Source organism: Toxorhynchites rutilus, chromosome 3 (genome assembly GCF_029784135.1).
Source record: "Toxorhynchites rutilus septentrionalis strain SRP chromosome 3, ASM2978413v1, whole genome shotgun sequence".
In the NCBI taxonomy this organism is placed as follows: Eukaryota; Metazoa; Arthropoda; class Insecta; order Diptera; family Culicidae; genus Toxorhynchites; species Toxorhynchites rutilus.
The window spans coordinates 315,543,399-315,569,661 of record NC_073746.1 but is presented as its reverse complement, the minus strand read 5'-3'; the positions used below and the strand labels follow the sequence as shown (position 1 = coordinate 315,569,661).

The window sequence follows — 26,263 nt, the reverse complement described above, 5'->3', positions numbered from 1 at the left end:
ATCAATTTTTTTTACGCTCCCCTAAACTAGTAAACGAAGCTCAATGCCATCAATGCGGATCGTTAACTTGTTTAACTTCAAGCGCAAGATAGCAGCATTAAACATAAATCGGATATGACATCAAAACGAATGGTAGTGTTTTCAGATCCAAAGCTCATGAGCATACTTGATAATAACGAAGTAATTACTTGCTGAATGCTGTTTTATTCATACGAAATCAGCTAAACATCCATTTTCGAAAAGTAAATACTTTGTTGTTTCTTTGATTCATACCAAACGTAGTAAAAACTTAATCTCACTGCTCGAATGAAGTAAAGTAAAGGTGAATTTTGTTTTTATTCATACGGCCTATTAGGTCGTATGAATAAAAAAAAGTATTTACTTTTTCTGCTCGTTTCCAAGTAAAGTAAACTTTCCTAGTATTTACTTGAATCCGTATGAATAAAAGTTTTCTTTACTAATTTGATTTTCGAATTCGAACATAGTTTTTACTTTGTCAAACATCTATCAACTGATTGTTTTTGTTTGGTTTCAAAACGTCACTTTTCTCGCCCGTGTTGTGATCCTTTCATTGAAAAAAAAATCTATAACAATGATTTTTGGCCACGAAAACATCGAGGTACTCGAAGAGATTGTTCTGGTAGATGATGGTAAGTTGAGTTTTTTAATTGTTGCTTAAAAATACTAGTTTCCAATCATAAATTTACAGTCGAAGGATCTGCCGAAAAATCAATCAGCAGCGATAGCGGAAGAAAGAGGAAGAATCAATCTAATCAGGAACAAATGTATGCTGTGTTTGTGGATGTACTGGAGGAAGTAGGAAAAATTTTACTTTCCAAATCGCAAACACCTGTGCGGGAGAAGAAAAAAATAGCGTTGGCGGCGATGCGACAGCAGTTGTTCATCCGATGTGGATTGGAGTTCTCTGGCGACCAAATATTGAAGAAAATCAATAACATGAAGACCACTGTTAAAGAAAAAACGGATACCAAAAAAACAGGGAACGTTAAAATTGTGCTCAACCAACCGCAAGAAAAGTTTTATGGACTGCGGGGGGTGTTGACAATCCCAGCATCATCAGCGTTCCGTGTAAGTAAAAATTATTCAATTATTTCAATTATATTGAAACTTATGAAATGTTATCATTTATCATAACTTTTACAGATGGTCTGGCAGTATGAAGCAAAAATATTGCAATGGGGAAGGATCCACCGAAGGAGGAGCATGATTCTTCTGATGATTATGATTATAAGAGCTTGCAGAACGAGTTTCTGGCGCCCAGTCAAGCGTGTCAAACACTAAAAACAAATCAAAAATCGGTATGTGTTTTATTTTAATTCTACTTTTACTTTTCATGCGCTCTCAGTTAAAATGGTATTTTTATTCCCATTTCTCTCCTAAAATTGTTCTTCAAAGAACTTTTATAGTTTTTTAATTCTTTTTTTATATTCCAGACACGTGGCAGAACACAACAAACAGTGTGTGAGGAGCACCTTATGTTCCTGAAAAAGCAACAAGATTATACGGATGTAATGTAAGCCAACCAAGAAGAGCGACACCAAAAAGAAATGGAGCTGTTGGTTCTGAAAAAGGAAATTGCTGTCCTGAAAATCAAAAAACTCAAAGAGAACATGATCATCTGAAAGTGTATATATTTTTTAAATTAAAGTTAAATTAATAAAGTTTTAAAGGCAGAATATTTTTTATATTATAACTGATTTTTAGTGTGCGTCGCAATTGCATCTCGACGACGTTGTCCTCTATGGCGAATAGAGTCGCCATCATCGACTCCCCCATTGAACTGTACATAGTTTGGCTGAAGTAACTCTTCCGGCAACGTGAAATCTTCATCATTCATTATCTTCGCCACATTATGGAGCACGAAGCACGCAACGACCATCTGTGGGACTCTTTCCGTTGATATGCGGACTTTTGATTGCAAAATGGGAAATCGTTGTATAGCTAGTCCGAATACCCGTTCGATTATCACCCTTTCCCTAGTATGCATAATGTTGTAGCACCTCTGTTCTGCAGATGACGGGTTTTTAAATGGCGTCATTAGCCAAGGCGCTATAGGGTATGCTTCATCTGCTAGCATAACGGCATCGCTGTTGTTGTCGGAGAGTATTTCACGATTGCGGAATTTCTCCATATTCTGGCATCGTGGACAGAACCAGGCCACCGACACTCCACACTCGTGAACATTTCTCGTCCATTGCACGTTGCCTGAACGTTAAATGACGTCAATCCTTTACGATTGACGAATTCATCGGCAAAATGGTGTGGCCGTTTTATGAGCACATGAGTGCAGTCAAGAGCCCCTATGCAGTAAGGAAACTTGTACTTTTTGATCCATAATTTCTTTTCGTGTTCAAATTCTTCCTTCATTGATGGGAATTTAATCCACTCGTGGGATTTTTCAACGATCGCTCGACACGTTTGCCAGACAGTTTTGCAAACGGTCGTTTGGTGTAGACCCAAATCCTCACCAACTCCCACCTAAAAAATCGTATATCTGTTTTTTTGCAATGCCAGAGTAAGTAATGAAGAGCATATCTGGAATCCGGGATTGCCCACATAACGCAGGAAACATTTCATTTTTTGCATGTTTTGCAACGCTCCCCCTCTGGTTTCCTCATAGATGGGTAGAAAGGTTCTTGCTAAGAAACCTACATTTTCGCGACTAAACCTGTACAACTGCTTGAAATTGTCGTCATCTCCCTCTCTGCGTATTTTGTATGTTTTGGTAGCCCGATTTTTCTCAAATGAAGGACCGATGTCACAAACGAGCGGAAAAGGAATATTTGGCGCATCATAATACATTTTTCACTTGTTTAAATGTAAGATAGCAGCACTAAATATTAATCGCATAAGATAAACAAAAGAGTTTTCAGAAGCAAAGTACGCTCATGAGCATACTTGATAATAACAAAGTAAATACTTGATAAATGCTGTTTTATTCATACGAAATCAAGTAAACTTTCATTTTCGAAAAGTTCATACTCAGTTGCCAGTTTTATTCATACCAAACGTAGTAAATACTTAATGTCACTGCTCGAATGCGTGATTCAAGTAAAGTAAAGCTGAGTTTTGTTTTTATTCATACGACCTATTGTCACGGACAGTTGCGTGTAAAAATAAACTCCGTGAAGTGAGAGTGTTCATTCCCGTTTACAAGAGACATGTCGGTTGCATAATTTTGGGCGTTTAAACGTTACGTCGGTTGCATAATATTGGACGTTTGAAGGTAAAATTATTACAGTGTATGAGATAAAAGGCCATTTAATTAAGCGTATGTTTTAGAATGACGAGTTCGCGATACCTCGATTATTCGGTATTTTTTTTTTTTATCTGTATTATAGTGACTTTCAACTCATTTGGCTGGTTCGTCACTTTTACTTCCATTTTTGGAAGAATGTCGGGAGTGAGAATTGAACTCGTGACCTTTAGCGTGAGAGGAGATTATTCGGTATTTCAATGCCAACTATTCGGACTCATCCCATGATTCATTTGCTTGGTGCGTTAGTTCGCTGAATAAAATACTGGTTCAATGATGAGGAGGAATACTTGTTTGCTCGTGAATAATGCAGTTGTTGAATCGACATCTCGAATATCGCATTACAATCATTTTTTTAAGAACCGTTTCTATAATTTTGATGAATAATAATATACTCTATATCTCAGAACAAACCCGAATTTATCCACCTCACGAGTAGTATAATCTGAGCTACTGAGCTACATATGGGATTCTGAAGTTTAATTCTCTTATCCTTCCCATTCTCATGTAATTTGATATATGGGACATGAGGTTTGATTTAATTATTCAAAAAGAAACTGGTCAGCAGCATAATGTTCATATAAAACATCTAACGTGTTTCAAGGAATTTGCAGAAAGCAGAAAGTGATTCAGATTTCCTTGAGACGGATATCAAAATTATAGAAAAAGAACAAGAGAAGAATTTAAAAACAGTATCAGTAGCTATTACGTGAAAAAACAAACAATCGTCCTGATTCGGGTCTTGTCCATCTACATTTTCAGTTCTTGATTACATCCCATAAGGCATTTACCGAATCCAAATAAACAAAAACTCTGGATACGTCAGAATTTCGTTCTAAAAATGCCACCAGGCGAATAAATTGCTGTTTCTTTATTTTTTCATACCTAAGAAGCAAGACAAGATTCAAAATGTTAGCAAAAAAAGCTAAATAAATACGAAATTAAACTTACTCCATTCCGCGTGACTAGCTTTCACTATCTACAATACAAGTGACAAATATACTTGTTTTTCTCCGTGACATGACAGTATCGCGATATTCATAATAACACCGAGTTCATCAAAGTTGTCACGACGGATGAGCTCTTCCGGATTCTACACACACGGTGGCAGCCGTAATAACGTTGTATACAATTCACTTCGTTTTCACCGTGAAGTGACGTTCGTGATCAGGCCCAATATCATCAAAATCGAAGGGGATCGGTTGCGAATTTGGTCAACAATAACCGAAAGGGATGTTCGGATCGCTTTGAATAGTTATCACTCGCTCGTCTTCCCGTCTTACAGTTAGCGTTCACTCAATCAGTTAATCTAATATATTACTAGTAATAGTTTGCATGTATACAACTGTGTGATTTTATAGCTCTCTTCCTAACAGTTTTTCTTCTTGTTTTTTTTTTGTTATCTATCATGTGTTTGCAGCTACATATGCGATTTGTTTGACAATATGTTTTTTTTTGTGTATTGTCCACGGTGATTTTTAGTAGCTTTGCTGACGTTTATATCAATATTATACCACTTGTAACATTATATAATAGGTTCATGTATTTCTGCGGAAAAAAGCTTTCTTTTGTAGCAGTACATTTAACGATCCAGATGTGGTTCTTTCTTCTTTTTTGTGAGAATTATGAATGATACATTTTGCTTCTAATATAAAACAACATTTGTTGACACTTCAGTCGTCTCAGGTGACCCTCGTCGTACGAATTATAAAAAAAAAAAACAAAACAGTCGCGTTACAATCAAATAAAATATATACCTCTTGAATGAAAGAAATGATAGTCAACGATTGATCAAACACAAAACAATAGGAAACGACAGGGACTTACGTAAGAGAGGGATGATTGCGGTATGGTGTTGAAGTTAGTTGGTTGCTGTGGTAGTCTTGCAAGTTCCTCGGTCCGTATTGCTGTTAGCACTGGCGCTGCACGATGTGCTGGCGACCGTAGCTGAGACATGTTGTTTGCTATTTGCTTCTAAGTTGCTCGGTAGACTACTCGCGGAGGCGGTATTGATCGAGCTCAACAAGGCGGCCGAGACGCAATTATTATTTGCTACGTGAACTGATGACGTTGTCGCGGAAGATGGTGCATTGTGCTGTTTAGTGGTGGTTACGAGGACACTTCCATTCATGCCACTGTCGCCATACTGACTGTTGCCTAAGTTTATGCTACTGCCGTTTGCTGCCGACTGTTGGCTGCTCTGTAAAATATCGAATGTTAGAATCAATGGGGGTGGATTGAGAAAGCATCCACTTACGGTCATCCGCTCGCTGACGCTCTGGTAGCAGGGAGCACATAACCGCACCGGTTGGAACAGTTTCTCGTCTGGCAGAGGAGCCGAGTATTCGGAGCAATCAGCGCAGAAAATCTGTCCACAAGACCGGCAGTGGTGCTTCCGCCGACCGAGCCAAAATTCCGTCTGACAGGTGGTACACCGCGACACGGCATGATCCGGAACCCAAAGCACACTGGAGGCAATTTGCTGCGACGAGTTGGCCCCCGACGAGGGAGCGCTACGCTCATCCACGGCCTCCCACGAACAGTTGGAGGCATTCTCGATCATCGAATCAACCATGGAGTTCTGCAATGAGGAAAGGGAGTTCAGGTATGGTTAGTCGCGGAGATCGCTGGGCACGTGTTAATCATGCACGGCAAACGCACGTCATGCTATTATGGATTATAATGGAAGTCACGATTTCAAAATTATCTACTAAACTTATAAGACTCAAAGTGATAACTAATCCAACTAAAACCAAATAAGTGCAATTTTTATATTGAAAGATTCCTCGCCAATTCATCTATGGGATTGGCAGCCCACTCGATGAATTCATTGAATCCTTGTGGGTGTACAATTATTTGTTTATCGAACATCTTTTCATACTTATTTTTCCAAAAGTGGTCTAGATTTTCATTGTGCTTTTATAAATCGATATTACTCACAAAATGACTTTTGGAAAAGTTGCTGAATGACCAACAAAATATTGAAAAAACTTATAATAGAGACTGAAAAACTGCATTTCAAAAACGGTTACCAATTTAAAAACGGTCGTTTCAGAAATGGATGTATTTTGTTCCGTGGATATCATACATCGCAAAATGGACATCTTTAGGGCAAAACAGTTTTTACACCTATAACTCATATCTGTACAGGAACTACTTGTGTAGTGATTTGAATATTATTCTGATGATCAATAGAACATTTGGGCAATTTCATACCTAAGGTATAGAGGGACAATAATAGAAAAAAATCGCTGTCTGGGATATATTGGGCATGATCACGAACGTCACTTCACGGTGAAAATGAAGTGAATTGTATACAACGTTATTACGGCTGCCACCGTGTCTGTAGAATCCGGAAGAGTTCATCCGTCGTGGCAACTTTGATGAACTCGGTGATATTATGAATATCACGATACTGTCACGTCACGGGGAAAACAAGTATATTTGTCACTTGTGTTTTAGATGGTGAAAGCTAGTCACGCGGAATGGAGTAAGTTTAATTTCGGATTTATTTAGCTTTTTTGCTAACATTTTGAATCTTGTCTTGCTTTTCAAGAAAGAAAAGATAAAAATCAGCAGTTTACCTGCTTCGTGGAATTTTTAGAATGAAATCCTGACGTATCCAGAGGACGTAAATTTGTTTATTTGGATTCGATAAATGCACTATGGGATGTAATTGAGGACTAAAAATGTAGCGTAGACCTATTGAAATATGGCGAAAGGTCTAATTTCGATTGTCCTAATTGAATAGAAAATTTTTGTTTCTATTTTATGGATTAGACTAACAGAGAGTTGCAACCCCATAAAATGGCAATGGAGGCCACTGGCCCAAAACGATCATTATGATTGATTTTGTATAATATTGATTCGTTGATATTTTGAATATAAAATAATAACTGTAATGTTCTTCCAACATTGCAGAGCTGGTTTTTGTCATTCAAACATTCGCAATTGGTGGACAAGACCCGAATCAGGACGATAGTTACATCGAACAAGGCTATTGATATTTTGTTTTTACGTAATAGATATTTTCAACGATATTGTTTTGAAGACATACTTCGAATGGAAGAATATTTAAGTTTCAAATAAGGAAAAAAATAATCTATTATTGCAAAGCTCTTAAATTAATAATTTTCAAATTATTCTCTAGTTCTTTTTCCATTATGTTGATATCCGTCAAAATACGTTCAATTAAATGGAATACATTTATTTATTTTACCTACATAACGTTCAAACGTCCGAAATTATGCAACCGACATAATGTTCAAACGTCCGAAACTGACATGTCTCTTATAAACGGGAATGAACTCTTTCACTTCACGGAGTTTATTTTTACATGCAACTGTCCGTGACAATGATGATAGACACAAAAAGATTAAGTGAAGTGTAAGTGACGTGAAAGCGTTTGTGACATTGATGTTCGTGATCAGGCCCATTATGTGCATTTAGCGATTATGTCACATTGATTGTGATTGTGTTACAGTTACTCGAATGACAGCTATCCGACAGACATTCACCTGAATTCCGTTCACCCGAATGGAATATCTACTCGAATGCGACATTTACCCGAAAGTAACATCTACCCGAATGTAATATTCACTGCTATTTTTATATTTAATCCTGATAAGCGCTATTAAAATGATAATATTTATACAATGACTGATATCCAAAAACTCGTAGGGGAGGGGAACAGGGGTGGTAAGATGAACCGGTGCTTGAAATCCGATAATCTAATCAATAACCAATTGAAACTTCTTGACTATCCTATTCTTAGAACATATGAAGCTATTTAAGAAATCCTGTTATACATAAAACTGTAAAATGTCGAAAATAATAATAAATAAAACAGGAATTTCGCTCACGGTAGCCATTCGAATGTAATTTTGCGCGCATCGCATTTAAGGAATTTTTCTTGAAACTCATTTTATCGGACCTGCTATCTTCAACAAATCAACAGTTTGAGCAGTTCCAACATATTCTAGAAGAGGTAAACATATATTTTGTTTGATATCGACGATAAATTCGCACTTGACATTACTTTGTTTTACAGGAGCAAAAGGAGCCACCACTGAATAACGACTTACAATGTTATGTTTCTGGCACACCTTATCACATGTTGCTCTTCAAGAAATTCCTGCATTGAAATATGCAAAATACGTAATGCACTGGGTAAACGTATGCCGTCCTGCACCTAACTAAAGGATCATCTCCTATGTTTCAAACTAACCGGGCAATCGGAGGAACACTACATTGATCTCAGAATAAATTTCATCACTAAATAATAAATTCCATTCCAAGTACCTTTTTTTTTCTTATCAACTCTTTCCACATTTTCATGGCATTTATGCTTTATGTACTTTATGTAATGTATTATCTGCTTATTTTTCGAAATATTCCATAACCCGTGTTCATTTCCAAATGATCTCCTAGCCTTTGAGAGCAATACGGAAAGAAATGTAGACGTCATGTTAATTGTGTCTACACTAATTTCTAAAAATAACACAGGGAAGTCTCCAGCATCATTTTCGAATTTCCTCATAACATTTATCAACATGTCGCATTCGGGAGTTTGTTACATTCGGTTGAATTTGCTTAGTGTAAATATGCTTCGGGTAAACGTGTTTCGGGTGAATGGGACACTACCGCATTTAGCAGTCAACCAATATGTAATCCACATCCATCAACAAGCTATGATAACTACATTGTGTCACTTTTACTCGAAAGACATTCACCGGAATTTCAACCACCCGAATGGAACATCATTCACCAACATTTACTCGAATGCAACAATTATTCGAATGCAACATTCACCGAATGCAACGTTTATCCGAATGAAATATGTATTTGAATGTACAACTATATTCAATTAGAAAGTATTTTTAAATTTGATTCTGATAAGAACGTTCTTAGAATGATCGTATATATAAATAAACTAGTACCCAAAAACTCGTATATTCGTGAGTGAAGCAAAAACGAAACAGTGCAACGTTGTGGGTGTAAAGACATTGGTCATTTAAGCAACTTTGCATGCTTAAAATGTTCAAAAAAGAATTAGACTACTTTTTGAAAAGGGCCAAATTTTTTTTTCTTAATTCTTTACAAAAAATAAATTTAAATAAAATTTTGATCAAAGAAGGAAACGTAGCAAATTGTTTAATTTTAATAAATTAAATACTTTTTTTTAAAATAACGCTCCTACTTTTCTTTGTATTTCGAGAGTTAATTTAGGGAACCGATGTAAAAAACAAAATTTCAATGAACAGATTCGTTTTCATTTTCAAGCGATGTAGTCGTCGCATAGATAGCAAACGTAATGCACCAGACAAACGTATTTTTGAATAAGGATCGTCCCCCATGTTTCAGCTAACCAGGCAATCGATGGAACACAGGTTTGCTTGCGATAGAACGTCGCCTCCGACGGCGGATTGGCGGCCGGATCGTATTACGTCATCGCATTGCATTGACCTCAGAATAAATTTCATTGCAAAAAAAATCATTATGAAATTGCGCTGGTAAGTACAGGTCGGACTCGATTATCCGGAATGTTGATTTTATTTTCACTCCAGATAATCGAATTTTCCGGATAATCGAATCATGAAAAAAATCAAAAGAAAGTCTCTCGGTAAACGTAAATTAACTATGATTTGTCCTCATTTATTTGTATATTACAGTGTCGTAGCCAGAATTCGGCTGGCGCTGGAGGGGTAAAGTTTTGAAAACCGAAAAAAAATATATATCGCCTTGTTACAGCTCTTGGACCAAAATATTATTCAAATGGTCTAGTCCAACTTCAATCAAAAGCTCATGCGTGAGCTTCTTGGATGCCAAGTTTGGTAGCCGAGGTTTGGGACGAGATACCAGCTGATTCCATTGTCATGTCATGGAGAATGCTGATATCCCGTTGTCGGTTGTAAAAGAGCGCATACTTTCGATTCCGCAGAAATTAATTGACCAAGACAATACCGTATACGACGAAGATGTGGAGTTTGAGGCCCTGATCGACGATGACACAGTCAACATTGTTTTGCATCCAAACACATATTTCAAGGGTGATAAAAATTCGTTTTCGACTGCCAAGGGTGCGAATACTTCATCAGTTTTGGAACTACATCAGATCGATGAAGAGTTCAAAAATTGGGTTTCAAATGAAACAGCCTTGTGTGAAATCGTGGAAGTTATTACATGGGCTAAGGAAAACGGATTGCCATTAGAAAGACAATTACTGCTGCGAGAATTACGAAAAAAAAAACATTTAGATAAAAATGTTATTTTTTAATTGTTGCTTTGTTTATATTAATAAAAATCGAATTTCGGAATTAGATGACAAAAAAACGAGATGACAGTAGATCTCGACGTTTCAATTTGAAGATATTTGGCATTACCTTTTTTTTCAATGCTCCGATTTCATGCATTCCCCTCCTGGGTGATTTTACGGTTTTCGGAAGACTCAAACTTTGACGATTTTGCGACAATATTGGGAGGTTCATCCTTATTTGCAGTTTTACCCCGACATTGCTCCCTTAGATTACGGTTTGTTCCGCTCCATGGCGTCTTTTTTTTTTTTTGGTTAACAACTTGATCGCTTAAAAAAAACTATCACATCAGAATTTGAATGAAGTAGATGTGAGTCTTATGATTCTGTAAAGTCATACTTGAACACCTTATAGAACCATACAGTCCCGACTCGACATTTATGAAATGCATTATAAAGATTATAAATTATGATGAGACAGAGGTCTATGAGTTTGACATGCAAAGCAATCAACAATCTTCGTAATGGCTGGAATAAATCGCATTCAAGTTGATCGAAATCCAAACTAATGCTGATTGTTTTCTTTGATTGTCGCACTCATGTGTGATCTTGGAGATCTTGTTTGGTAGCTTTGAAATACTATACGGCGTCAGAATGTCAGAAAAAGTGAAAGTGGGGATCTTACCTGCCCGTTCATTCCACAAGCGTTGAAGGTTACATCCAATCTGTTACATTTCCACGCAATGTGATCCCAGAATTCGTTAAAATCTCCATTTTGTGGTGGATGTGAATTGGAGCGCATTCCGAGGGACTTCTTTACGGAGCAAGCGACTGTACTCCGAGATTCACGAACGGTTGTCGAATAAGCGTTTTTTGATCGTTTCTTTTCTCGTTCTGTCTTCTTCTGTAATATATACTTCAGTGATGAATCAATACATAGTTGCGTAATACATAGAGCGATCACGACAACATCTTTATCGTTTGGGCATCAGGCGTTAGACATGGACACACGTTGGATTCATGAAATTTCTTTTCTCGTTCTGTGCCTTTTTCTGTAATAAATTTCAGCGAAAGTTTATCATACAGTACCGAAATAAAATTGAGAGCCATGATGACTCTTCTGTGAGACAAATTGGCGGAAGTAAAACCCCGTTCACTAAAGTTTAATAGCTTCAAAGCCGTAAAAAGACGTTACAATTAGGTTTTAATAACAATTTTAGGCATTTTAAGGCATCTTACAATTTAGTGCATTAATTCAATTTTGGGGGTTAGAAACCACACTACATAGAATAATTAATTATCGCCACGGAAGTGGGATCTAGAATAATAAATTGTAGGTTAATAAACCAGACTATACTAGGCAATTAAACAAATTCATACGGTAGAAAAAACTTTTAGGTAGTAATAAATTAATTCAATAAATTCACTCCGCTTCACTTAACGCCAGGATCAATGTGGTCGATCGTACGATTCTGCCGGATCTGGTCGATTGACAGGTCGATCGATCCTGTGTCACGATCATTCTTTCTGACAGCGATCGACGTTTCCGTTTGAAGCGTCGCTTCCAGATATCGGGTGACCAGATCCACCGTGTCTGTAGTAGATCGGTAGTCTTACGGCAACACCTTTGCTTTCGGAAAACCTAAAAATTGTTCGTATTTCGGAACGGGTGACTTCTACAAAACTTCGTATTTTCTTATCACATCTATTTCTATTTGTTATAAACTAATTTTTTTTCCAACCACATCTGGTGGCTTTTTTTTACAACGTATTGGGACTATATATAAACGATTAAAAATTAATTAAAAGTGATGGTTTCCAATGGAATGGTAATACAATATGGGTTAGAGTAGCTGTGGCTGTTATCGATTGTATGATGTTTAGTGCCCATACCAGCACTTAATTCACACAATCTTTCTCTCCATGCCCCGTTCATATCTAAATGCCTTTACTAAATTAAAATAGCACAACATCATGCACGACAACCACTGTAAATAATATAGCCTATGATAATTATTTTCTAAATTATTGCTGTACTATCTCCCGGCGTAAGCTTCTGGCTTCCTGGAATAGGAGATATTCGTTAGCTCACGATTATCAAAAAAAAAAAACATCCACTAACCACATTAGTTCCTTACCGAATGGGTCCTAGGATGTTCTTTTCTGGCTCTATTGTTACGAATTTCCGAATTGCCGTATACCGCGCGACATCATGTAGACGGTGCAGTAGTTTTGAACTTCTTGGCATAGCGTTTCTGCAATATGACAACATGGCACTATAAGAAGATATCAGCTGGTAATGTTGAGGAGAGATCCTCAGACAAACGTCGTTCTAGTTTTTCAGTTACTGTGACACTGACAGAGGAGACACCTGAGAGGTTTGGGAGATTTGCTGTTGGGAGAATAACTTCCGATACATATGTCGCGTATTTGGATGTTTGAAAGATTCCAACTTCCGGGGGAAAGATTTCGGATTGTAGTTCTGGATTCCGGGTATAGATTTGGTATCACCATTGAAGCCATGTTTGCATTCTAAATATATATTCAATATTTGAGATCGACAATTTTGGTCCTACAATAAGCACAATCCATGTTTATATGAAATCAGAGAAAAAGCCTTTAATTGAACACCCACTATATATTACCTTCATTTAACCATGAATATGTGGCTTCTAAATTTCCATTTCATTTTCATTATCGTCGAATTGATATTACTGATTGTTCTTGTTTTTAACCCATATTAGGCCAAGCATTTGAAAAATCGACCAGCGACTTTGATATTTTTTAATGGCTTTAGAAGGCAATCATATGTTGAGGCAGCAAACGATAGCTTAGTTTATTAGCTACAATTTGCTATCAGTTTCATTCAATTTTGTATAACTTTATTGGGCAATAAATTTAGTTTAAGACAGTATTCTAGTCTAATGCCTGTCCACGTTGAATTTCGGACACCAAGATGATGCCAGTAAAACAAACATTTACGTAATACAACAAAACCGATTGTTTATTTCAGTAAAATAGACTTATATCTAAAACAAGGAAAGCTTACTTCGATGTTAATTACGTTATCTGTAAAATTCACGAACATTCTTGAGAACATCTGCCATTAGGTTCCGTACAGTATCCTCATATATGCTGGCGGCGGCACTTTTCCATCTCCTCTTGAAATCATTGATGCCATTCGCTGTCTTCTTAGTTTCGAATAGTTTTCGCTTAATCAGAGCACGATACTTTTCCACTGGACGAAGTTCTAGACAGCTTGGTGGATTTGCTGTTTTTAGCACATATTTGACCTCATGTGCATTATACCAATGGTAGCAACCGTTTCTGGAGACATTCCTTCTCGTAGACATCTTTGTTGATAGTGCCGGTAGAGACGAAAGATATGGATTTTCGGCCACAACTGCATATGGCCTTCCAAACCAAGTACTTTTTGGGGAATTTAGACTGCTTCTTGGTTCGGATACACTCGGCTACGGCATTCCTTCGCATTGCAGCATAAAAAGCGAGACCCGGAAGCTGTTTGAAGTCTTCGCGAACATAAGTTTCATCTTCCATTATGGTGCATGAACATTTTTTGCAAAAACTGGGTGTAGAGCATCATAGCACGGCTTTTTGCAGTGAAATTTTCACTTTGGGTACCTTTTTCACTTTGTACGCCTTCAGTCCATGCGTCTGCTTCACTTTTTGTACATATCATTTTGATTTTCCAATCTTTCGAGCCACATTTCTAACTGAAAGGTTGGAAGAATGTAAACATGTTGGACATCGAAATAAAGAAGAGGGTTTCAGCTGTCATGTAAGTGAAATATTTCGTTGATTAGTGAAATATTTCATGAACTACACTGAAAGAAATGTGCCCGAAATTGAACGTGGACAGGCTTCAGAAATTAAAAAAAACAAAATTATTTTTCTTAATTTTTCTGCAGTTTGGGCATCCAAGAATATACAATGGAAAGGATTTTCCGAAAATTCCATTATTTACTGAGTTATAGTCATTTTAGTGGTGATAGTCTCTAATGTTGTACGGCCAAAATAATCAACTTCATAGCGTTTTTCTCGGAAATATTTTTTTCAAAGTGGCGTACACAATATCCCAAGTTCTACTGAACCGATTTATGTCAAGTTTCTATGAATGTTCTGTTTGAATGTCTCTATCGCATGAATCGATAAAAACCATATTTTTTAGTTTTACTATTTAAAAAAATAGGAAAACGTAGAAAAAAAAATTAAACAGCATTTTGTTCAATTTTTTTTCGTTTGAGATAACTAGAAGGGCTGAAATCGTGTACGCCATGGCACCCCCTCACTGCATCAACTTGTAACTATTCTAATTATGGATATTTATTTCCCGTTCAACTTTGGTTTTATTCCTCGAAGATAGATAAACAAAAAATGATAGAATGGATAGAAAAAATATTCTTTGTTTAACTTTTTTGTAGCTCGAAAAAACGTTCGAAATTCGTGGCTCTATACCAGAATACTCCCTTAAAGCAACTATGTGCGGAAAGTACATAACCTAACATAACCTAGCAAAAGGACAAAACCTAATAAAATGCAAAAATATGTTAACTCATCTACCATTGGATTGAACCTCCTACAGGAACAAAAATGTAGGTTTTGACCAATGTTTTTGTCAAACAACTGTTTGAAACATAGAATACAATCCTTCAGCGATATCCGATCAAGCTCTAGCGAACAATATTTCTAGCTTATTACATTTTTTCAAAGTGGTTGTTTCTGTTGTAGTAATTTCTGCGGCGATTTATTCCGGACACCTTTTGTAGAATATATCGCCACTATATCTAAGAGAATGTGCCGATTCACTGCTGATGTCACTGACGATAATTATTAACAGGTCACTAAATGAAGGCGTATTTCCGGATGTCTGGAAGCTGGCCTCGATTACTCCGATCTTTAAAGCTGGCCAGAATCATGTAGTTGAAAATTACAGAGGTGTCTCGATTTTATGTTCTCTGTCAAAAATGTTCGAGCATCTGGTTCACCATAACGTAAGGTGTTCCTCAAGATAGCGCACTTGGACCGCTGATATTGATTTTATTTATTAATGATCTCTGCTTCCGGCTGAAATCAAGTTTGCTGATGTACGCCGACGATCTGAAAATCTTCAAAGTGATATCATCTCATCTAGACTGCTGCGCACTTCAAGCTGATGTGGACGAGTTACCTCTGTGGTGTACTGAGAACGGGATGGAGCTTAACACCAAAAAGTGCAAATTTATATCGTTTTCCTGCCGACAATCTCGATCAGATTTTCAATATTCCATCCATTCAGAGGTTCTGGAACGTGTAGAATCTATCCATGATCTAGGGGTCACGGTTGATAGCATACTACGGTTCAACGAACATGTGAGCGCGACAACCGCAAAGGCCTTTGCAACCCTTGGATTTATCCGACGCAATGGAAGTGGCTTCACCGATGCATACGCTCTTGAGGCACTATACTGTTCGATTGTCCGCAGCACCATGGAGTATGCTGCTCTCGTATGGTCACCTTATCATGCAGTCCAGAGAATTCGGATGGAAAGGGTTCAACGCAGCTTCATTCGGTATGCTCTTCGACAACTTCCGTGGAATGATCCAAAAAATTTGCCGGACTGTCGAAGACGCTGTAGACTCATTCATCTTGAAACTCTAGCCAATAGACGCAGCAAACTTCAGCGACTGTTCGTATTTGATTTGAGACATTATTGGAAACATAGACTGCCCTTCTCTTCTGTAAAATATCAACTAGTACTAGGGATTGCATAACCGTGCCAAAATTTCAATAACTGGTAATTCGGTAATGAAAAGCTCATTACCGGTAAAACCGGTAATGTGGTTAACCCATCTTCTTGAAGAAATGGCTTTTATTTATAATGATTAGTTTACAAAAAAAAACAATTTGCAAGCAAAAAGGTTAAAGTAATACTTAAGGACACAGAGAATGTTAATTTTATCGTCTTCTAATCTACACTCGACAAAAAAAAGAGGAACAGAGTGCGAAGTCGGAAATTTTAAGTGATTTTTGACATGCTGTAACTTCGTGAAAAATCAACGCACATCGATGGGATGCGCATAATTTTGAAGCTACAACTTTCAGGTATTAGAATATTTTACGTACATATTTTCATCTTGGTGTGTGTAGGTGTAGTGGGCAACACTATCGGGAAGAAATGAAAAACCGATTTTTCTTCGTTTTTTAAGAATATTCTGGACTAACACAATATTTTATTAACCAACTCAACAGCAAATCCAATTAACCTTATCAACCAGCTTTTATTTGGTTCCAAGAATGTTCCTGTAGGACCTTCCCGCACATAGATATTTTAGTTTTTGAATGGAAAATTACCCCTTCGTCTTTGATTATGAATAATTCAATAAACAACCATTGTACCGCAAGTCGAAAGGCATATTTGAAAACTTCAATAAATTATGCACAAGAATAATTTGTTACTTTGACCAAAAAAGTACTACACCTATACCTCGCTTTACGGCCTAGATACGTTCCACGAAATTCGGCCGCAAAGCGAAAACCCGTATAAGGCATCAATTATTCTAATACAAATTCATATAAATTCAATCAGATCGGTTCCAAATTTGTTAAATATTAACATGGTTTTTCATTCAAAATGCATTCCATCTTTTTATTTTTATTTCATTTGAATCAAAAATTAAATTCATTTAAATCGAAAATACATACATAACATAAATGTAAACCATACGAAACGAAACATTAGCGAAATGCCGTATAAAGAGCGGCCGTATAGCGAGGTATGGGTGTATAAAAATCCTGTTTTTGGCACTTTTTTTAAATCGATGTAAAAAATAACATTTTTGTTTGTCAAACTAAAATATCTCTGTGCAGGAAGGTCCTACAGGAACGCTCTTGGAACCAAATAAAAACTTGATAAGGTTAGTTGGATTTGTTGAGTTGGGTACCTAAAAATTGTGTTAGTCCAGAATATTTTTAAAAAAACAAAGAAAAAACGGGTTTCTCACGAAGCTACAGCATGTCAAAAATCACACAAAATTTCCGACTTCGCACTCTGTTCCTCTAATTTTGTTGTTGAGTGTAGATCGGATCTCATCAACAAGGTTTCCAGAAGAGAAAAACGCCCGTTCTGCATCCAATTATGTTGGGCGCAAGGCGCTTGTATAAATGTATAACAGGTGAAGCAACATAATCACTTCAATAAGAAGGGGATTAGTAGAGCGGAGGTTGTTTGTTTTGTTATTGCTAGGATACGCCATTTTTGCATTTTCACATGCGAGAGTAGTGGATGAACTGGATGAAAATAAAGTTCTACAGAATCGTCCCTTCTTTTTCACATAATTTCGCGAAAGCCGAACATAGTAGGCATCGTTCGAATATCGTAAGCGTCGTGTCAGTTTGTAGAGAGCCGCTGGCAGCTGTTTGTAAACAATACCGACAGCAATTCCAATATGGCTGAAAGTGCATTTCATATGATTGTTTCACCTGGTATATATAGAGGCGCCTTGGTTGGGCGTACACTACGAAGAGTCAAGGCGCCTAGAAGTATATCCTAAGGTGAGGCCGTTTCGTCACTAAATTGGCTAGGGGAGCGGTATATAAAAACAGTACGGAAGAAAGCAGAAGGGGAATTATTTGCTTGAAGCGTGAAAGAGACAGACTGATCACGAGCGGGCTTGGGCAGAAGCGTATTGTGTTTTGTTTACAAACAAAACACAGTAGACTTCCAAGATGGCTGAAAAGTGCTTTTAGTAAGTTGGCCCACCTCTGATACTCTTGAAAATTCTTCTCCGAGAGTTTTAATCAATCCGTTTATAGGCGTTGAGCTTGGGCTAGACGTTGATACTTTTGATTGTTGCTATCGTCGTTCGAGTTTTTTCTTGATGCTCAATTTCTTGCAGGTTTCGAATCGTCCAGTGGATTTTTCCTCCTCCTGTTGTCCAGCTACTGAAACAATTTCAAATGCCTGCTTGACCAATGCAATCCGTGACGTGACATAATTGGACTCAGAACGGACGTTTCCTCTTCTAGAAACTTTGTAAATGAGATCCGATCTAGATTAGAAGACGCCAAAGTCATCACTAATTGTGTCAGCATAAATTGAAATCTGACGTCAGTTTCAGGGGTGAGGGTGCATTTCTTCCGCAATAGCAGTTGAACAGCGACCAGAACAGGTTCGAGGGCATCAACCAATTTCTTTATCGTTGCCAAATCTTCATCGCTAAAGCTTATCTTGTGTTTCGTTTACCGATCGAGCAGCGATTTTTGAACTGAAGTCTGTAGGTTGTAGAATGGGCGCAACACTACCAGTTGTGTTTTTTCGATCTTCTTTCATTTTCGAGCAATATTTCAAAACGGACAAATATTATTTATGGTGTAAAAACAAAAATTACCCAAATTATCGGTAATTCGGTAATGGAAAATGACCCGGTATTACCGGTAAAACCGGTTAACAATCCCTACTTTGTACGCACCTTTCCGTCAACTTCGTGAGCGTGATTTATTTGTAGTTAACCGTCATAGAACAATGTATGGGTACAACAATCCTTTTGATAACTGTGTTAGAACGTTCAACGGTGTGAGTGTTGTTTTTCATTTTAATTTGTCTAAATACGTGTTCAAAACTAGATTAAGGAACTTAGACTAAGATTCAGTCTGTGGGGTTTTTAAAACTCGAGACCAAGTAAATAATAAATAGTGAAGGTATGTTTTACTACAGTTCATACATTTTCTAACCAAACTTTTGCTGCGCAGACGCACGCTTTTGTTAGATTTATTGTATATAATCCTTCGGTACACGTATGGACAGTGTTGCATGCAATATTTGAATCAAGCTGTTCACCGTCATCTAATTCTAGAACAGAATTCATTCGCGTGTTCGTTTCTAGCTAGGCTATTCTAAGCTTTGCGTCATATCAGTACTATATGGAGCCCCTTTGCCTAGCACAGCCTCGATAGCGCAGTCGGTAGCGCGTAAGTCTCATAATCTTAAGGTCGTGAGTTCGATCCTCACTCGGGGCAGTATCTTTTTTTTCTTCAAATCATTACGTGAAGGAAGGTATTGAATTAGAGAGACTTTAAACTCTGATCATTACGTGAAACATTGATTAGTTACATTTATATAGCACCTAAACTTTTAGTGTGTGGAATCCAATGATCATTGTATTTTTTTTTCGGTAGCCGTGTTTTCCACGACAAACACAAATTTGTAGATAAAGCGATATATGCAAACAAAACACCCACGAGAAAAAAAAATGAAAGAAATCACTAACCACCAGGAGATCGGAATCGTCATACCCGACTATTCCGGCACTACATTGTCTAGGGAAACCCCGTTTGGCTCGAACTTTTTCGAGCAGTTTACGCGTTACGGCACACAACCGTTCACTGCGAACCAAACGTTCCCGAGGATGATGCTCTTGCCTCACCGTCGAATGGCCGATTTCAAACTCTTCAACTGCCAGTTTTTCGCTACAATCCCGGTTCCCTCTGGCCGCCGCCGACGTCGTCGTCAACATCACCATCATCATCGTCATCATTGCGCTACTAGTGTACGACGACGAGCCTATGCTGTTAGGAAGTTTACTGGTGGAGATAATGTGCATGTTTGGTTCTACCCTAGAGCCTTCTTCGTCACAACCACGGTAAGCGTACACCTAGTGATAACGATAACACAACTACCAATTATATAGAGCGGAGGGAGAGGGCGCGAGTCAAAAGAAATATAATAGAAAAATAAAAATAAACATCAAGTTGCAGCTCGAAGCACATAACATATATAACGGAGAAGGGAACACATTTTGGATGTATCGTACGGAAGAGTTATTAGTTTGCGATATTCTGGAGAGTAATTCTACCGCCCGTGACACATTGTTAAGGTTCGACCATCTTCAGTTTGGGCGAAACTTTGCACACGCTTCGGAACCGTAGGCTTCTCCAAAGCATGAGCGAAGAAATTTCTTCCACATCGAAAATGGAGTTACGAGAGAAGTGGAATTACTCTCCCGACCACAGATGTGATTAATCACGATTAAACAGCGCGAGAGAAAGTACATACCGGATCTTCGTTACTAAAATGTAGATTCCTGCAGTTAACGCAGGTTTTCTTCAGCAGCTCTAACCGTGCGGCCTGCAGTTCCCGGTGGAGGGCTTCCTCGCGAATCTGAAAAATAAGAGGTTAATAGAAATTATGCAATACAGCAAGGGACACACACTAAGTGTTGTTTGGTAATAACCCTGTGATCGTGCACAATCTGCTGCAGCCGAAGGTTCTGTTCCGACAGGGCGTGGGCCAAACCATCCGGGCAGGACGTGGCGGCAAACGGCGGACGCTCGGCAGGGAATGGCACGCTCGGCGGGGTCAGTGGCAGTGAGCGGGCGCCAGGCGTCGAGAAGCGAGAATTGTTTGTGGCACTTGGGGATACACTGGAACGATCGAAGGGTTGTTGTCTTTCATCACAGAAACCTGTGTTTGATAGATTGCTCTTACCTTCCATTAGTAGGTTTGTTGGGGCTCATATCGTTCTTCGAGTTGGATGAATTACGTCTTCGTCGTTGGTTTTGTGGTTGATAGTGCGATGATGGTACATGTTGTGGGTACGGTGGCAATCCGGTTGGTGCCTGGAACTGATAGGAAGAGCCTTGCTGTTGCTGCTGCTGCTGCTGCACGTCTGTAGACGTTTTGCCGTTGATTTCCAACTGTCGGAATTGTGGCTGAATGATGATGCTTTCCTCCATCTCGTTCGGCGTATTCTTCAGCTTGCTATTGCTGATGCCATTCGCTAGAAGCGCCCCCTGTGGTGGTGACACCGAGTCAGCGGAGCGCACGCTTCCCATTCGACTATCTGTCTGCTCTTTTGGTGTCGCGTTTTGATTAGTTTCGTTTCCGGTTAAATCTTGATTGAGTGTATTCTGGAACGAAGCAAGCGAAAAAGGGATTTGCTCTGATATTGTGTTGTGTACTCATTATCCAATTTCTTACCCTAGCATAATCCTTACTATCACTAAATTGATCACATCCGTTACTATCACCAGTCTGAGTAGCTGTTGCAGTACTAGTCTCAAAATCCTTACTAACTTTCAAGTCTTTGTGGTCATGTTTACCATTGCTAACTAGGGCTAAACTAATACTATTCTCCAGGTTGCAGTCGGGCTCCTCGGCGCTACTTTCGCTGAGCTGAATGATACGCTTCGGTGACGAGTATTGGTCCAGCGGAACCAAGGTGTCGGTGCTAGTTTCGACCGAACCGTGCCACAAGTTTCCGCCGGTGCTGTGCTGCGGAATCGCAAGGGGAACAGTCGGGGGCGAGGGTGATTTTCCTGGAAATGAAGAGCGCGATTATTAAATCGTGTGCGCTAGAGTCACCTTCTACCGGCGCTATATATATATAATTTTGATTGAGATGAGATCGCCAATGAGGAGTGAATATAATTTGTTTTGTTTGCAATTTCCGGGGCGCGTCAGATTTGGGGCACTGCACAGGTTATCATCGTTTCTCTTTTTTTCCCAGATTGAGTACGATACTGACCAAGACAAATGTTGGTTCCGTTTATCAGTTCGTTTTCAGAGCCATGAGTTAAAAAGTCAGAACAGATAACCGCAATAAATTCGTGTAATCTATGGAAGCCTATCGGTCATAATATACATAATACTTGTGAAGGATTTTGACGTAGGACTACGTCTAACCGGAAGATATAGGGGGTGAAATGGAAATCTAGGCACTGAACAAGTAGGAAAAAATGCAAGATTTGAAACGCTTATAACTTGAGCATTTCTCAATAGATCGCAAAGGTTTTTGCATCAATTGATAGGAAATATATCTACGCATCTATCATAACGAATAACATTTCATTTTTCTTGAGATAAATAATTGAATAATTGTGAAATATCAAGCATTGTCAAAATGCACTATGTACCCATTTTTGATTGGTCCATTTTGTGCTACTCAAATCGTACCGACCAAAACGGGCAACCAGAGCAGCAGCGAAATAGAATGAAGCACGATTGGAAAGGAAAAAGGAAAAAAAGAAAGAAACATTGGTCGCAGTCTCACACATGCGTAATTCTCGAGCCAGCCAGTCAGCTTAAAAATCCCCGCTCCGCTGCCGTAACGATAATTCTCATTCAAACCGTACACCACATCGGTTCGCATCACAACACATCAACAAACCAACCCAAGCAGCCATGTCTGGTCATGGTAAAGGAGGAAAAGTGAAGGGAAAGGGAAAATCCCGCTCGAACCGTGTTGATCTGGAGTTCCCCGCAAGGGTAGCTAGGCCGAGCGCGTTAGTATCAGTGCATCAGTCCACCTAGCCGGCGTTATATAGTTTCGGCCGCCGAAGTGGAAAAGCTGCTCGCGACGATAAGAAAACTCGCATTCAGAACAGACCACATTCGGTTCGGTGGACATCAAGACAACAACAGGCAGTTGCAGCGAGTGGCAAACGCAATCGCAAAACGACAGCAGGTAGCGGAAGAAAAAAGTTTGTTCTTTATACAATCTGCTTTGGTGGCAAAACCAGAACAAGGCGGCATCGAGGGCGTTCGAAATGGTTTTTCTTAAAACAACGAGTACTAAGTTTTCTAAATTGGAACCATTCCATAAAACAAGGCGCTTTTCAGGGCCATTAAACCTTCCAAAAAAGAGTTTAGGAAATACAGTTCAATGCTTTCTAAAACATTATCCAAAATAATAATAAAACACAAATTGATTTTTTCATAATCTGATGAGTATGTGAATTTGGCAGTTGTTCTGAGCTTATTGATTTTCACCAATTCTTAAATTGTTTCTAGATTGAAAGTACAGTAATTTACACTTATCTCGACATTTAGCTAATTGGACGGACCTGTAATGCGACATATTTAGTTGGACATTTTTGTAAACATAGAGTTCGGGGTCCATATTATGACCCCACGTTGAAAGTCGACACTGTACCACTGTCATCGCAAATGATCAATTACAGGTTAAAATTACCTCCAATCCGATACTGAGTGGTGGTAATGCGACGTGCCATTGAATGTAATTTACTGTAAAATATGTCACAAGCTGGACGGGAAGAAATTTTCCAACTGTGAAAGCTGTGGCGAGTGGCAAATGCAATCGCTAAACAGAAAGGTTTAGCCGAACAAGATGGGGATATCGAGTAATAACAAAACAATAAACTCTTTAGATTGAAGATAATTTTGTGATCCTGAACAAATCGTAATGAATGTATTTTTTTGCCATCGCTCCCTTTTAACGCTCATTCGTTCGTCTCGTTGGACTCGCCCCTCTGGCTGAGTCTGCCGATTTGTCTCTATCCTGTGAGTGTGTACCGCTAGAGTATAAAACACGCGGACCCCAACAAAATATCTTCGCAGAGACGAATGAACTCTCAGAGTTTAAAGTCTCTCTAATTCATTACCGATTACCGAAAATATCTTATTTTCTTTCAAACCGTATACCCGTGGTTGTACGGCATCGGCATCGTGGACGTAACAAAGGAGGACAAGTTAAGGGAAAGGCAAAGTCTCACTCGAACCGTGCAGGTCTCCAGTTCCCTGTTGGTCGCATTCACTGATTGCTCCACAAGGGTAACTAGGCCGAACGGATTGGTGCCGGAGCACCAGTATACCTAACAGCGATTATAGAGTTTCGGCTGTCGGAGTGCTCGAGTTAGCTTGCGAAGCTGCTCACGATAATCAGAAAACCCGCATCAAGAACAGAGCAGCTTCAGTTCGGCGCTCATCAAGGCAACAATTAGTTTCAGTGAGTGGCAAAGTGTTTCTCCGGCACGTCGCATTGAATGTAATTTACTGAACAATATGTCACAAGCTGGATGGGAAGAAATTTTCCAACTGTGAAAGCTGTGGCGAGTGGCAAACGCAATAGCTAAACAGGAAGGTTTAACCGAACAAGATGGGAATATCGAGTGATAACAAAAACACAACACCAAAGGTTCTTTTCAGAACCATCAACATATTCATAAAGAGTAAAAAGTAAACTAATCCATTTTTCAGGTAGATAGGTAGGTATTCACGTAAGAGAATAAAATAAAACAATATATTTAAAATATATATTTAACAAAAGCTGTCCCCTTTGTATAGTCCTACGTCACTCCGGTTATGTCCCCGACATTACCCACCCGTCTTTTTTGATATCATACACCCTTATTCTTGTTAATCACCGTATCTGCTTTTGTACGAACGCTCTGATTCGAACGCGTTCGGAGAAAGTATCATTGGTTTCGTTCGAACCTGGCTGAACGGGCTGAACGAATACACATTCGAATGTAAACACTGTTGGTGTTACCTGATGTGTTTCGAAATTTCAAACCTATCTAATAGCGAATTCGTTTTTAAAACTGAGTCAGTGCCACACTGACTCTGTAATAAAAAAACGTTTTCTGTTTCACGAATGCGGTGGTTTGTTGGTGTGCGTTATATAGTCTGATTTGTTTATATTTGCGACGACAAATGTACAGTGTCGACGTCTGGTGGCGATATTAGTGCTTGGGAGGTAAATTATTCTCTATCAGATCAGAAGGGCCAAGTGCAGTGTAAAAATATAAAAGTTTGAATGAAAATTTTTACTTCATATTGTTTAATTACGTAACACATGTAGTCCTGACACTCACTTAACCATTTGTCGATGCATTTCCTGTTTGTTCCACAAATAATTACTATTATAATAAAATCATCGATAGACACAGTTTTCGTTCAATGTTTCTGCGATATTGGAAAAAAAACCCTCTTATTTCATCACATAAAATAAATATTCGATACGTTAAAGTAAATTTTCATTCATAATTTTGATTTGGAGAGCATGTTTTTTCCTCCTGAATATCCATACTCATTTTCGCCTCCCAATGAAAGCACACGGAGCTTAATGCCGTCTACACAAATATACTCTTCAAAATCAGAATCCGAATTGGATTACGATTCCAATAATACAAAAGCAAGAGCAACAGGTTTTCCATTTTCATAGTCTTTATTTTTAGATTTTCCAAAACAATACTCGGAACTTGACGGTTCGGTACAGTTGTATTAGTGAACCCGAGTGCCAACCCGTGAAACATCTCAGTGCGAAACTAACAGCTTTCGGGGCGAACTAGTGCGACACTGAGTGCGAAACTGAGTGAATAAAAAAACGTTTTGACAGCAGTTAGTGCGGCACTGTGGTTGAAACTGAACAAAAACGAATTCGCTATAAAGAAGTTGAATTGTCAAAATACAGTAAACAGTAAAGTCGCCGTCTACAAAATTAGCAGTCTATTAACATTAATGAAGTAGAATTATGGCATTAAAACGATTGCGATGTGTTGTGATGATAGTGAAAGTGGAATAGAGCTGGAATCCGATGAATGTATGGAAATTAAGGTGGGTTCAGTTTGTATTAATCCATGCACTTTCCGGTTATTGAAAAACATAATGATATATCGCAGGAGTTCAACGATGGAGAACATTCAACCAAATGTCCTGTCCTACCATTGAAAACACGATCCAGCTCGGATTTCAGCCTGGTATTAAATCTGGACGAAACGTTGATCAACTGTAGCTTGCAGTAATTGTCGGACGCTAGTTTCATGTTTCCGGTGCTGTTCCAGAAATGTAAATATACGGTGTTCGTACGAACACGACCATTTTTCCGTGAGTTTCTGAGAAGGTCTCGACTCGGCGACTTGGGACCGCCTGGGTTCCTTATTCTCGTTAGATGAGGACTTCGCCCTAATTACATTGAATTCATAATTAAAATTGCGC

The 26,263-nt window shown here is 38.5% G+C and overlaps 2 protein-coding genes, 1 non-coding gene and 1 pseudogene across 17 annotated transcripts in view; 2 read left to right on the top strand and 2 right to left on the bottom strand.

The window, feature by feature from the left end:
• Positions 1-539: 539 nt before the first annotated feature.
• LOC129780221 (uncharacterized) lies at positions 540-1,574 on the top strand. The gene is made up of 4 exons (XM_055788254.1): positions 540-650; positions 710-1,089; positions 1,165-1,319; positions 1,455-1,574. The coding sequence occupies exons 1-3, from the start codon at positions 593-595 to the stop codon at positions 1,300-1,302; spliced, it is 576 nt and encodes a 191-aa protein (XP_055644229.1). The 5' UTR covers positions 540-592; the 3' UTR covers positions 1,303-1,319; positions 1,455-1,574.
• Positions 1,575-1,708: 134 nt separating this feature from the next.
• Positions 1,709-2,823, bottom strand: LOC129774460 (putative nuclease HARBI1; annotated as a pseudogene).
• A 1,725-nt stretch (positions 2,824-4,548) lies between these two features.
• The window catches only part of LOC129773587 (myotubularin-related protein 4), a 113,350-nt gene continuing 91,635 nt past the window's right edge, over positions 4,549-26,263 (bottom strand). For 7 of the 15 annotated variants that reach the window (XM_055777218.1, XM_055777219.1, XM_055777217.1 and 4 more), the window contains 7 exons: positions 21,506-21,843; positions 21,014-21,435; positions 20,739-20,949; positions 20,582-20,686; positions 19,797-20,180; positions 5,535-5,858; positions 4,549-5,477 (listed from right to left, as the gene is read on the bottom strand). In XM_055777218.1, the coding sequence (XP_055633193.1) occupies positions 5,139-5,477; positions 5,535-5,858; positions 19,797-20,180; positions 20,582-20,686; positions 20,739-20,949; positions 21,014-21,435; positions 21,506-21,843 (2,123 nt within the window). In that variant the 3' untranslated portion in view covers positions 4,549-5,138. Of the gene's footprint in view, positions 5,478-5,534; positions 5,859-12,220; positions 12,594-12,651; positions 12,785-19,796; positions 20,202-20,581; positions 20,687-20,738; positions 20,950-21,013; positions 21,436-21,505; positions 21,844-26,263 lie in introns of those variants that run through there. The other 8 variants (XM_055777220.1, XM_055777228.1, XM_055777223.1 and 5 more) reach the window with 7 other exon arrangements.
• Positions 19,473-19,545, top strand: Trnam-cau (transfer RNA methionine (anticodon CAU)). The gene has a single exon. It is a non-coding gene; the product is annotated as a tRNA-Met (tRNA).